The 13,666-nt window shown below is 27.2% G+C and overlaps 1 protein-coding gene across 1 annotated transcript; it reads right to left on the reverse strand.

Moving 5' to 3' along the window:
* Positions 1 to 12,439: 12,439 nt before the first annotated feature.
* LOC122851886 lies at positions 12,440 to 13,569 on the reverse strand. The gene is made up of 2 exons (XM_044151385.1): positions 13,333 to 13,569; positions 12,440 to 13,245 (listed from the first exon to the last, which is right to left on the reverse strand). Exons 1-2 carry the CDS (start codon positions 13,391 to 13,393, stop codon positions 12,440 to 12,442), a joined length of 867 nt encoding a protein of 288 aa, XP_044007320.1. The 5' UTR covers positions 13,394 to 13,569.
* Positions 13,570 to 13,666: the final 97 nt, after the last annotated feature.

Below are 13,666 nucleotides of genomic sequence, written 5' to 3' on the forward strand. Positions count from 1 at the left end.
ATTTTGATGAAAGAATTTTGAATGAACCACCATTATATCTGAGACTTCTCAGAGTGATATAATGATTATTATTGTAAACACCACAGCGATGAAAATAAAAAGCATAGTGATTTTCAATTATCAAGAATTTTAATTTTTTTAATATTATTAATACTTCACAAAGATTGATATTCAATTCATATACTGATAATGTCAAACTTTCCAAAGTATCCTTCAGTTGTGAAATTAAACCTTTGGTTAATAAAATTCGACTAGTTATAAGCTGACGATTTTTGAGTTTTTTTAATATGTACTGTTACGTCTTGGTATCAATATTATTAATAAATAATAAATAAATTAAATATTTAGTGAATTCAAGGGCATATAAAATACCGAGTAAGCAATTAAATTTTTTCCTTTTTATTTTTTAAATTATTTTTATAATATTTTAGCAAAATCAACATTTTACCTTTTTTCTCACAATATTATATTTTTTATTTTTAATTATTTTTGCAAACCTTAGTTACTCGATATTTTACATCCGTTGCGACGTTACAAATAATTCTCTAAGTAAAATATTAAACGCTGACTATCGTGGGACAGGTAAAATATAATTGGTCAAGATGTTCCCACTTTTAATCATCCCTTCTCTATTTTATTACTTTTTATGGGAAATTTTATTTTTATAATTTAACAAGCTTCACTCTTGCGACAACTTTCGTTCTATTCAAATCATAAATTAAATCAAATAAATTTTAATAAATCAAATTAAACGAAATAATAAAATCAAATTAAAAATTGTTTTTTTTATAAAATATAAAATCAATTAAATATTTTAATAATTAACGACAATGTCGTCTTGCTTCATAAATGATTTGGTTTAATTCAAAACAAAATTGTGTAAATTTTAGACACTTTTTGTCTTGATGTAAATACTTGTACGCCTTGATTTATGAATAAAGTCCCTCAATTTTATATACAATTTGTCTTCTTACATGCAATAATATTCTTTGAATAAAAATAATAACATTCTTTTTTATGGACACATATTGCCTCGAATCAATACTTAATTTTTTTTTTTCAAGACTTCATTTTCTAAATTAAAAGCAATAATAGAATAACTTAAGACGTAAAAAGATATTTTAAAAGTTTTATAATGAAAAAAAAAAAAAAATTATATTTTGTATTGTTAATTAGTCTTTATTATATTGATGTCTATTTATATGCCTACCTATCATGAAAAACCTAAACCTATTTTTTTTGTCTTAACCGGGAACCGAACCTACTATCTTCTAATTTCTAAACGCATATCTTAGCCCGCGCGGCCATCGCAAGATTATAATTTCAATGTGATTTTTGTAAACTTAAAGTACACGTTGGCTAACATAGAATAAATTTGCAAAGTCTCGTAATAAAAAAAATATTTAATTATATTTTATTGAACAAATTTTAAATTCTTAAAGGAACAAATTGTTAGGTGTCTCAATTTAAATTTATAAATTCGTTTAATCAAATATTATTTCCAGACTAAATTTTTTTTATTATTTAAAATTTAACCATAAATTATTTACCATTGTTGAGTAAAATTATTTTTTAATGTCAAATTTGTTTCATTATAAAGAATTACCCATGTCTAAATATTTATAATTGATCATAAATGAATAGTTCTTTTTTATTTGAATAGAACCAAATCATTTATGGAGCAAGACGACATTGTCTAAAATTTAGACAATTTTGTTGACAATGAAACCAAACATGTTACAAAGCAAGACGCAATAGTGTCTAAATATTAGACAATTTCGTTTTAATAAAAATCAAATTTGTTATAAAGCAAGACGTAATATTGTCTAAAATTTAGACAATTTGGTTTTCAGGGAAACAAAATCTGTTATAAGGCAAGACGTAATATTGTCTAAAATTTAGACAATTTTGTTTTACTACAAACCAAATCTGTTATAAAGCAAGACGACATTGTCTAAAATTTAGACACTTTTGTTTCTTTTCAAGACAAACATATTTATTAAATAAGAAAAAAAAAAATTAATTCAATTCCTGCAATTATTTCAAATGAAGGATATTACCCAGGTAGGAGTAAACGATTGTGCCAGGCCTGGCACAAGCTTGTGCACAAGGCTCACATGCTTGTGTCTAGCTTGTGCTACAAGCTTGTGCCAAGGTTGTTAAGTGATTGGAAATGTGCCTATGTTACAAGCTTGATGACAAGCCTTGTGCCAAGGCTCGTGTCCCAGCCTCGTGTCAAGACTCGTATTCCAGCATTGTGCCAAGGCTTGTGCCTCGGGCTTGACTCAAGCTTCCAAAAATAATTTTAAAAAAAATATAAATAAATTATTATGATTAATCTATTATTATTGTTAATTTAATAATTCCGACATTGTTATTTTTTAATTCAAACAATTCTATTAAACGATAATAATTAAACGAAAAACTAGGGACGCGACGGGGGATCGATCCGGGGCCTCTCACGTGGAAGTCCAATGCACTATCATGTCGACCATCGGGGTATTGATAAAAGTGGTTGTCAAAATTTTTTATATAAATAAATTCTATTGAGACTAAACACAGTCCTCGCGAATGCCTCACACAATAGTCAAAGCCTGATAATTTTTATTTGAAATTTATATTAAATTTATATATCTAATTACTATAATTTTTTTTTTTTGAGTTAAATATATGCATAAGTCAAGCCTCGTGTCGGGCTTGGTGAAACAATGAGCACCAGCTTGAAACAAGGCTGTATTACGAGGCTCGTGTGAGGGCGGGAAAAATCAAGGGGACAGTCTTGTGTCGAGCCTGGATTAACAAGGCTCGTCTAATGACTGAAAAGATTAACACAGGTTTGGTACAAGCCTGGACTAACAAGTTTTGTGCAATGACTGTAAATACAGGCTTGACACGAGCTTGGAATTTTTAACTATGTGTGAGGCTTGGAATTAACGATTGACACATTCTTGTTACGAGCCTGGACTAACAAGTCTTGTGCAATAACTGTAAATACAGGCTCGACACAATCTTGGAAATTTCAACCTTGTTTAAAGCTTGGAATTACCGATTGACACAGGCTTGGTACAAGCCTGTACTAGCAAGTCTTGTGCAATGACAGTAAATACAGGCTTGATACGAGCTTGGAATTTTTAACCTTCTGTAAGGCTTGGAATTAACGATTGTCACAGGCTTGGTACAAGCCGGGAATAACAAGTCTTGTGAAATGACTGTAAATACAAGCTTGACACGAGCTTGGAATTTTTAACCTTGTGTGAGGCTTGGAATTAACGATTGTCACAGGCTTGGTACAAGCCTGGAATAACAAGTCTTGTGCAATGACTGTAAATACAAGCTTGACACGAGCTTGGAATTTTTAACCTTGTGTAAGGCTTGGAATTAACGATTGTCACAGGCTTGGTACAAGCCTAGATCAACAAGTCTTGTGCAATGACTGGAAAAATTCTCTGTGCCAAGCTAGGCACATTCTAGTCCACCAAGGCTAGGAAACACAAGCTTGTAACAAGCCTGGCACGGCCGTTCACCTTTGTGGGATCCTACCTGGGTAGTCGTTTGAAATAAATTTATTTTTACTGTATTTGATGTTTCTAATACTCGAATTGAACCTAAAAAATATAAAGTCGAGGATTTGTTTCGTTTTCAAGAAAACATATTTTTTTCTTCAATCAAACCGCTTTTTGTTTCTTTCAAACGTTTTTTTTTCCTAGACAAAAATTTCTATTCTGCAGAAATTTTTGTCTTAATTTCAACTAAAAATTTTTACAGTGTGGTGGTTCAATTTTTACATTGAAAAACAAATCATTAATTTGTTTGCCAAATCTTCAAATATTTAAAATAACCAGAACGAATTTAAGCACAATTGAACACGGAGAAAAATTTTCAGCAAATTTTGCTATGGCGCCATATCATTGAGGGTCTATCTTCTGACTATTAAAATATTTACTATCATGTTAACAAAAGAAAACAATTTTTGCTTTGAAAAATTGAAATGTACCATAGCAATTTATATAATGTTTTTTTTTTTGCTATGTTCAGAAAAAAAATTACAACGCATTAAGAAATTTTTACCGAGGCCAAATTTATAAGTTAAAATTACAATGGGCCATAGCAAAAGCAATGACAGACTCAGAAATGTCAACCACCGACTGCGCTGGCGTGTCTTTGCTTATGTTTAAGTTGTTATAATGAAAAACAAACAAATGTTAGCTTTTGTAAATGTTATTGTGGCGCAGCGGATAACGCGTAGGAATTCTGTTCGGAAGGTTTGGGGTTCAAATCCTGGTTTAGGTTAATAAATTAAAAAAATAAAATAAAATAAAAAGAAATAAAAAAAAAAACAAATAAATAAATTATAGATATTGACAATATAAAAAAAAATTTTTATAATATTTTCAATAAATGGAATAAATTTTGCGTTTGACCATAACAAAAATTACTATGGTACACAAAAAAAAAAATAGCCACGCCCACACGATATTTTGCTATGGCCCATATGAAAATATCATGAAACCGATAGATGGCGCAGCTCAGTTTAATTGTATAAAGTCAACACTTCACACTTAAAATTAAAAAAAGCATTTAATATAAATTTTTAACACACTGTAAATTCATCTTTATGTAAATTTATTTTATGTTACAAGGGCAGTGGGAATAATGTGTGAATTTCCAAAGCGTAAGAGGGGTAGTGCGCTTTTTAGAAATTCACACATTATTACCACTGTCCCTAGTAACATAAAATATGGTTCGTTACATGTGCCCAATCAGAGAGCCCGCTCACAACTCATTTGGAGGGGAAACACTCGCCAAGGCTCGTGCTTGCCCCTCCAAATTCGTTGAGAGCACACTCTCTGAGTGGGCACTTGTAACGAAATATACTATTACAAATGTGTATAATATTAAAAAAGCTCACCATTAATGAAATCTTTTAATAATAAATTGTTTAGTAGTTTATATCTAGTTTATAAGCCACTGTTATTGATACATACAGAGATGGATATGTTAACAGTTAACATATCCTGTTTAATGTTAACATATGCCATGTTAAAATGGGTGGTGGCTGATAAGTTTACATCAAAGATATATATATTAACATTAAACATACGTAACTTAATAATTAATATGCGTATGTTAACTATTAAGATATCTGTAATTGACACAATTTGAAGGTCAGGTTGATAGTTGAAGACATTTACGTATGTAAATATGAAAATTTAATGTAAAATTAAGAATGAATTTACAAAAAAACTAAATTTAAATAAATTTATGACAACACGAGTACATATTATATTACAATTTATTAGAATAGTATCACAATATAATGTCAAAAAAAAAAGATTACAAGAAGTAGACTAGCGCATCAAAATATTTGGCCGCGTAAAGATACGTATATTAACTATAAACATACGTATGTTAACAGTTAAGATATCTATGTTTATTGTTAATATATATATCTTAACATTAAACTTTTGTATGTTTAATGTAAACATATTGTTATGTTAACTGTTAACATATCCTTCTCTGAGTGTAGTTTAAGTCAAATTAGTGCACAATAGTATTTTAAATAAATTCAATTATAATATTAAGGAGGTTATGCACAAATTCATTGCGGGTGTTGCGGGGCGCTTCTGACGTCACAGACAAAACTGAAATCCGACTACACTGTAAAAAAATAAAGTGAAAAGCGCCTGCGCCCCATATATACAATATATGGGATTGCGGGTATGTGTGTGTGTTTGAACATGCCATACGTTGCCACATCTAATTTTTGTAAAGTTTATAATTAATTACTCATTAATTGACCGATCAACATATGAAAATTTTTCGCGCAATTAATAAAACTCGGTTTCTAGTATATGTGTGATTTTTTTCAAGACTTTTTCATCATTTTTTCTATCCGAAAAAAATCGTTGAAATCTCCATAAGAGCCAATGTTAAATATTATTTTCAATAATTAATTACAAAAAATTTAACCGATCAACATAAGAAAATAATTATACCGTTGTATTCAGAATGAAAAGATCTACTTGTGTACAAAATTTCAGAACATTCTCATTATATTTTTTAAAAAAAGAGTAATTTGTGCATAACCTCCTTAATTGAGTTTCATTGATTATTCGAAAAACAAATTTAATTTTAACTGATAATTAGTTTTATGTTGCTTTAAAATAATCAATAAAGGGTTTTTTTTTTATTTTAAATATATTTGTTTCAATTTACAACGCTTTGAAAACGGCTTGTGAGCATATAATTTGTATATATGTATTTGGTGATTTTTTATGGTGCTAAAAAGAGTCAAGCGTGAAACTAAAGTTAGCGTAATGCGAGGGCCGAGGGGGAAGTCACTTGTGTAATCTGGTGTACATCGGGAGAAGAATCTTCAATAATCTCTTGTAATCTTACAGAAATGATTACGGAAAAATCGTGTAATCGATATAATCTAAAGTACTCTTGTAATCTTTTAGAATCATCAATGATCTTTAAAAATTTTATGTAATCACCAGTATACTGAGAGAATTAAAACGTGACTTTCACGGGGTAATACCAAAAAAAGACGCTCTAAGGTCGATCCCGTGATTATTCAGTATTTTTAATGTAAGTTATACGTGATTTTGAGTGGACTTTACAGAACAACCCCGTGAATATTCCAGGGTCTTGCCAGATACGGTGTTTACCGTATATATCAATAGAATTTTCGTAAATTATTCCGGTAGACAACGGTATATTCACGTTGTAACCCGTGAAAAAATGAGTAATACACAGTAATATTCACGGATGCACGTGGAATTTGTGGGATTGATTTAATTCCACGATAGAACACATAGAATTTTTATATACATGACAGATTATTTTTCACGTGAAGATCACGTGAAAATAAAAAAGAATAATAGTCCGTAAGACAGAGGCAAAAACAGGATGTGACACTGAATTGAACGAAATATCTTTTAAATGGTAGTATTTAGGACCCAGAACACGTTGCACCTATTTCCAATCATTTTTATTGTCTGCCGTCCACAGGTAAGCCAGGTAAAAAATCGATAATTTATATGACTCTGAATTGATTGGAATTTGATTATTACTTTTAATTTTATTATATTAAGTTAATTTTAAAATTCCAATCAAATAAGTTATCATCCGGCCGAGATATTAATTTTTGAAAATTGAAAAAAACATGAATTATAGCGTAAGTCTAAACTGATTGGCGAGCTAGGTTAATTTTCTTTAATGTATTTTAAATATAAAAAAAAAAATTCCAATCAAAAAAAAAATCATTAAAAGGGTTAAAAAAATTATTAAAAATTAAATTGAATTGTAGAGTAATGCGGGGGCTGAGCGTGAAAATAATAGAGTGGTGGGGAGTTTGGCAGTCAGCTTGGAGTTCATATTAGAAGAGGAAAACTATAGAGAAAAAAAAGATAAAAAACTCCCATCACTCTATTATTTTCACGCCCCTCTGTATTCCCCATACCGCTCAGCCCCCGCATTACTCTACAATTCAATTTAATTTTTAATAATTTTTTTAACCCTTTTAATGATTTTTTTTTTGATTGGAATTTTTTTTTTTATATTTAAAATACATTAAAGAAAATTAACCTAGCTCGCCAATCAGTTTAGACTTACGCTATAATTCATGTTTTTTTCAATTTTCAAAAATTAATATCTCGGCCGGATGATAACTTATTTGATTGGAATTTTAAAATTAACTTAATATAATAAAATTAAAAGTAATAATCAAATTCCAATCAATTCAGAGTCATATAAATTATCGATTTTTTACCTGGCTTACCTGTGGACGGCAGACAATAAAAATGATTGGAAATAGGTGCAACGTGTTCTGGGTCCTAAATACTACCATTTAAAAGATATTTCGTTCAATTCAGTGTCACATCCTGTTTTTGCCTCTGTCTTACGGACTATAATGCAATTTTTTCAAATAAATTTAAATGTCTCAGGACAAACATGACGGGTTAACCACGTGAAAATAAATCAAATTACAAAACAAAAATGTTTTGATTTATTTTCACGGGATAACCACGTAGTTTTCGAGTTCCCCCTTTTTTGTTTATTTTTTTTATTTTCATGATTTAATTTCACGGGATAACCACGTAGAAGGTTTTTTTTTTTAGTTTTCGAGTTTCTTCTTTTCTTTGTTTATAATTTTCTTTGTTTATAATTATTAATTTTAATTGTTAAACAAATAAATAAAATACCAAGAAAAAGCAGTAGCTAAGGAAAAGATGTAGCTAAGGAATTAAGGTTGCCAAAGAATTATGTTTCAAGGAAATAATGTTGCTTAAAATATAATTCTTTGGCAACCTTAATTCCTTAGCTACATCTTTTCCTCAACTACTGCTTTTCCTCGGACATTTTTATTAAATTAATGTTTATCTCAATTTTGTTTTATCTTCGAAAAAAATCAACACATTAACAGCAGCAACACGGAAAAAAATTTATAGTTTTTATTACTATGTTTTATGATTAAATTTACTATACTTATAGTAAAGTTGGACAATGGCAAAAGTATAATTAGATTTACTAGAAAGTATAGTTAAGGTTACTATACTGGTATGGTAATTAAAACTATACCGGTATAGTAAAACAAAAAGAAAATTTTATACAGATTTACTATACTGGTATAGTAAATTTAACTGTACTTATAGTATCTTTTACCATACAGTATAGTAAATTTATGCTTTTTTTAAAAAAAAATTAATTAAAAAATAAAAAAATATTTTAACAAAGTAAAACATTATAGTTTATATTGAAAAAAAAAAATTTATATTCAATATTATTAGTTAAATAATAATGAAGATAAAATTCAATAAATATTAATATTCAGAAAAAACAATGTTAATAATATATGGGATTTGATAAATTTTTAAATCAAATCTAAAAAATATATATTTTTTATTTACTTTTTAAAATAAAAAATATTCATTAAAAAACTATACATTTTATACAAGTATAACTACAGCTTATAGGTATAAAATTTTTCTGATTGTTTAAGGTTATTACGTATACGTAATAACTGCATTACCTGACAAAATCTCATTTAATTTCATCTCATTCAATATCAATTGATTTTTTTTACTACAATACAAATTTTATTTTCAATTTTTAATATGATATACAATGTATACCAAATAAAAACATGGTCCTTTTTCTGATGGAATAATTTAAACGAAATCCTTACGAGGAAAATACTTATATATTATTTTGTTTACGAAATTCAAAAGCACGTTGTTCAGTTTCAAATTTGTCCAGTGGTGAGTAAACCAATTGTCATGAATTAAATTAAATATTGTTAATAAATTCAGAAGTTATTGCCTCCAGCACGGAAATGATTTATTTTATTTTTTTGTAATTGAGTAATTCAGATATACGTCAAAAAATATATAAATTTTAAATTTTTTTTTCCATAGAGAATCATTTCATTAGTTAACTGATTTCAAATATTAGTAGCTTCCAGTTTTAATAATTTTTTCACTTCAATAATAATTTCAGTAATTTTGACTCGTGGTAATTCATAAAGATTATATAATTTAGAAACGAATAAGGTTGCTTGTTTATCTAAATCTAAATAGAAATTTTTTTAATGATTCAGCACATCTTTCATCAGAGCTATCCTCTTCTAATTTATCAGTATCTATATTGATGAATTTTTTATTGAAACAGATTTTATATATGGCTATTTATATTTTCAATATGTTGATCAGTGTCATGATCACTCAGTCGATGTCTTTCAAAACTACGATGTGACCAATATATTTTATTGCAATTTAATTCAGCCCACTTGAACAATTTCTCCTATTTACAATGTGTTTTTATATGAAATAATATTGTTGAATTTTTGAGACACGGAATTCTAAATTCACTTCTAATTTTTTACGTAATCAAATAATAAATTGAGCTAAATTACCTATAAATAAAACTAAGAAAATTGAAGAAAAAAAAAAAAAAAACTACAAATTCGAGTAATTATTCGTTATAGTTTTTTTTTATTTTTTATTATAAATAAATTTAAATTTTATTAAATATTTTTGAATGTCTTGCCTTAAATTTATTTTTTGTTTTCTTTAAGCAACTTATTCAAATGATTTATTTGGTAAAAATTTTCTTTTTTATTGAATAAATTTATTCATATAAATAAAGAACTGTACCAGTATAATAATGATTACAATACAGTACAATAATATTTACCATACAGTATGGTAATATTTACGATACAGTATAGTAATAAAAACTGTACTTTTTAACATTTTTTCATGTATATACTATACCAGTATAGTAATACTTACTATACTGGTATAGTAACCAAAATTGTATTTATAGTTTTTATTACTATACGGTATAGTAAATTCAACCATACTTTTGTCGCTGTCCGAATTTACTATAAGTATAGTAATAAAAACTATAAATTTTTTTCCGTGAACATAAGCATAATAACTAAAAAAAAAAAAATGTACAAGTGGGACATAAAACTCACAAATAATTATATGTTTTTATATGATGGTAAATTGTCGTAAATATTTGCGCTATCAGTATAGACCGTGGGAGAGAGATGCCCTCATACTGAATAACGTGTATCTACGGACTTGGAATAAAAAACCATACAAATAGCTAATAGGAGATAAAATTATTTTTAATTATTTTTATTCGTAGTATATTTCCATGGTTATTTTATAAATAAAATTTAGTTCGAGGATTTGAAGTACAAATAATAATTATAAAGAAGAATCAAAAAGTTTTTATTATATCGAAAGTATAAAATAAATATTGAGTTTGAAAACCTATTTTTCGAATGTCAAAATAGGCGTACACATTTTTGAAAAATTGATACAACATTCAGCTTATTTATTGAAATTTAAAACATGAAAACATGTTAAATTGAGAAAAACATATTTTTGTGAACTCTATTCTTTATTAGTGTAAATTCAATGTTTTTTATGCGTACTTTAATCTAATATTCACATTGAAAATTCGAATTGAAACAAAAAATGAATAAATCAGAATTAAATCTTGACAAATGGTTTGCTTCCCTAAAGATAAAAAGATATTTATTCAACGATAACATTTTTTTACTATGACGATTTAGTGCTAGTGATAATATGTTTAGTCGTGTGAAATTTTTAAAATAAAATGGTTGGAATTATTAAACCGTTATTATATTTAACAATCATCAACATAACAAGTAATTAATTTTTTGATTTTAATTTTTAATCATTTAAAACTTACTTACCTATCATTTAAAGAAAAAAATGTATTTGTTTATACAAGAAATGTTTTATATATTCCAGTATGTTATGCTAAAAAACCAAAAACTATTGTTGGTGGAACAGCATCTAAAATTGAAAAGCATCCACATCAAGTGTCGATACATTGGATAGATCATTTTTTATGTAGTGGAAGTATAATATCACAAAATCACATTTTAAGTGCCGCAAGCTGTATTTTATTTGAGCTGGGTCATATTGCATCAAACCTTAAAATTATTGCTGGCACAAATGATAAGTGGAACATGTTACTTTTGGGACAAGTAAAATATGTAAAGTATGTTATTTATCATGAAGAATATAATCCTCATCAACAATGGAAAAATGACTTAGCAATATTAAGAGTAATAAATAAATTATATTAAATCATTATTAATTATTGTCACAGTAATCTAATTGTCATTTATCTTCAATCCAATAGTTAGAATCACCAATTGTTGAAACTCGATATTCTTTGAAAATTAAATTCTGGATAAGACAAATCCCTTTAAACATAATATTAAGTTGTACCGGTTGGGGTGATTCTTACAATAACGAAGGCACTGAAACATCGAGATTCTTACAAAGTATTCAATTAAATATTGAAAAGCAAACAACATGTGAACGGTTAATTGGGGGCGTACTCAGCTTGAATCAAATGTGTGCTGAGATTTTGCACTATCACTCAGCTATCACTCTGGTAATTTTTCAATTTTTTTTTTTTTATAACGATACTAATTATATTTTTCATATTATTAGGGTGATGGCGGTAATCCAATCGTTGCTAAAAAAAATTATAATGAAATTCTATTGGTTGGTGTTGTTTCTGTTTATTCTGGTGATGGTTCCGGTCGTATTCTAATTTTTACTCGACTTCGGTTATATGATGTCTGGATTAATAATATTATAAAAAAATATTAATTATATTGGTCGAAAAAAAAGTGAAAATAATCATTGAAATGTTAAATATCATTATCAAAATATTGAATAGTAATAATAATCAATTTATAAAGATCTTTTTTTTTCTAAACATATTATGATAAAAATAAAAAAATAATGTTAAACTGAGAAAAAAAAAAATGAATTATAATAATGATGATTTACTTGAATTGTATGATATCAAATAAAAAACAATTTGAATTTTTAAGTCAATTAGTTTTTTAATAAATATAATATACATGATATTTTATTTAAAAAGGCAAATCATCATCAGGATCTTCTTCATCAAGATCATCAATACAATCAGGTACATAAAAAATTTTTGATTCATTGGATATATTATTTTTAATATAAGGTAATGGTGTTTGATTTCTTTGCTCAATTTCACCTACACTCAGATCAGTTCTAAATGATGTTTCTGGTTTTACTGTATTTTCAATAATTGTTGTATTTGATGATGTATTATTTTGTGTTACAACTGGTTCTTTTTCTGATTTGATTTCATATGTTGATATATCTTGTGTTATTCTAACATGATTTTTAATAATACCACCACTGTGTTTACGATGTATCATTGATACATCATAACAAATATCATTATCAACTGTTGAATAATTTGTTTTATTTAATTTTAAATATGTAGTACCCATTGTTTCAATATTTGGAACTTTGTTTGTACCAAAATTACTTTGATAAATACAAATTAATTGTGATACATGTGAACTTAATTTTTCAACAAATCTAACTGCTTTACTGAGACCAACAGTCAATATTAATGAATTTAAACAATTTACAACGACAATTGTATCTGATGATGATGTTAATTTTTTCATAATTAATTCTAAATCAATATTTTTATCATCAAAAATATTATTTATATCCTGAGTATAATAATCATGAATTTTAAGATAGTCATTACCAAATAAATCAACAAGATAATCATATCTAAATTTAGGATCTGAGAATAGAAGATAGTCAACTTGACGTGGTGAGCCAGAGTTTTTCCACATATGCATCCATCCTGATACAATATTATTACCATGCATTGCATTTGTACCTGTTTTGAATATTAATTTTAGTCATTTATAATCTATATTTATTTTTTTGCTTATTTGTAAATAATAATAAAAAAATTGGAGGTTACCTTCGTCAATGACAATGAACTTTGCATCTTGAATTAATGGTAGTGTCTTTATTTTTGACATTGTAGTGTTTAATTGTACAACAACCAGTGAAAATCACAATTAATTTTGTTTTTTAAAAATTATAATAATTGATTGATGAAATATTGTGTGTCAACAAAATCACGTGTCATTTGAAGTTCAATGTAAAATGTAAATAGACACATTACCAACACACTGACACCAGACACAAGACTGCACAAGAGTACAAGACTGAAGACACCGTACCACATGGCTGATGATTTGGAGTTGAACTTTGCGTCAAATAATTGAGAACTAGAAAAACAATTTTTCATA

This window comes from Aphidius gifuensis, linkage group LG3 (assembly GCF_014905175.1).
Source record: "Aphidius gifuensis isolate YNYX2018 linkage group LG3, ASM1490517v1, whole genome shotgun sequence".
Lineage (NCBI taxonomy): Eukaryota > Metazoa > Arthropoda > Insecta > Hymenoptera > Braconidae > Aphidius > Aphidius gifuensis.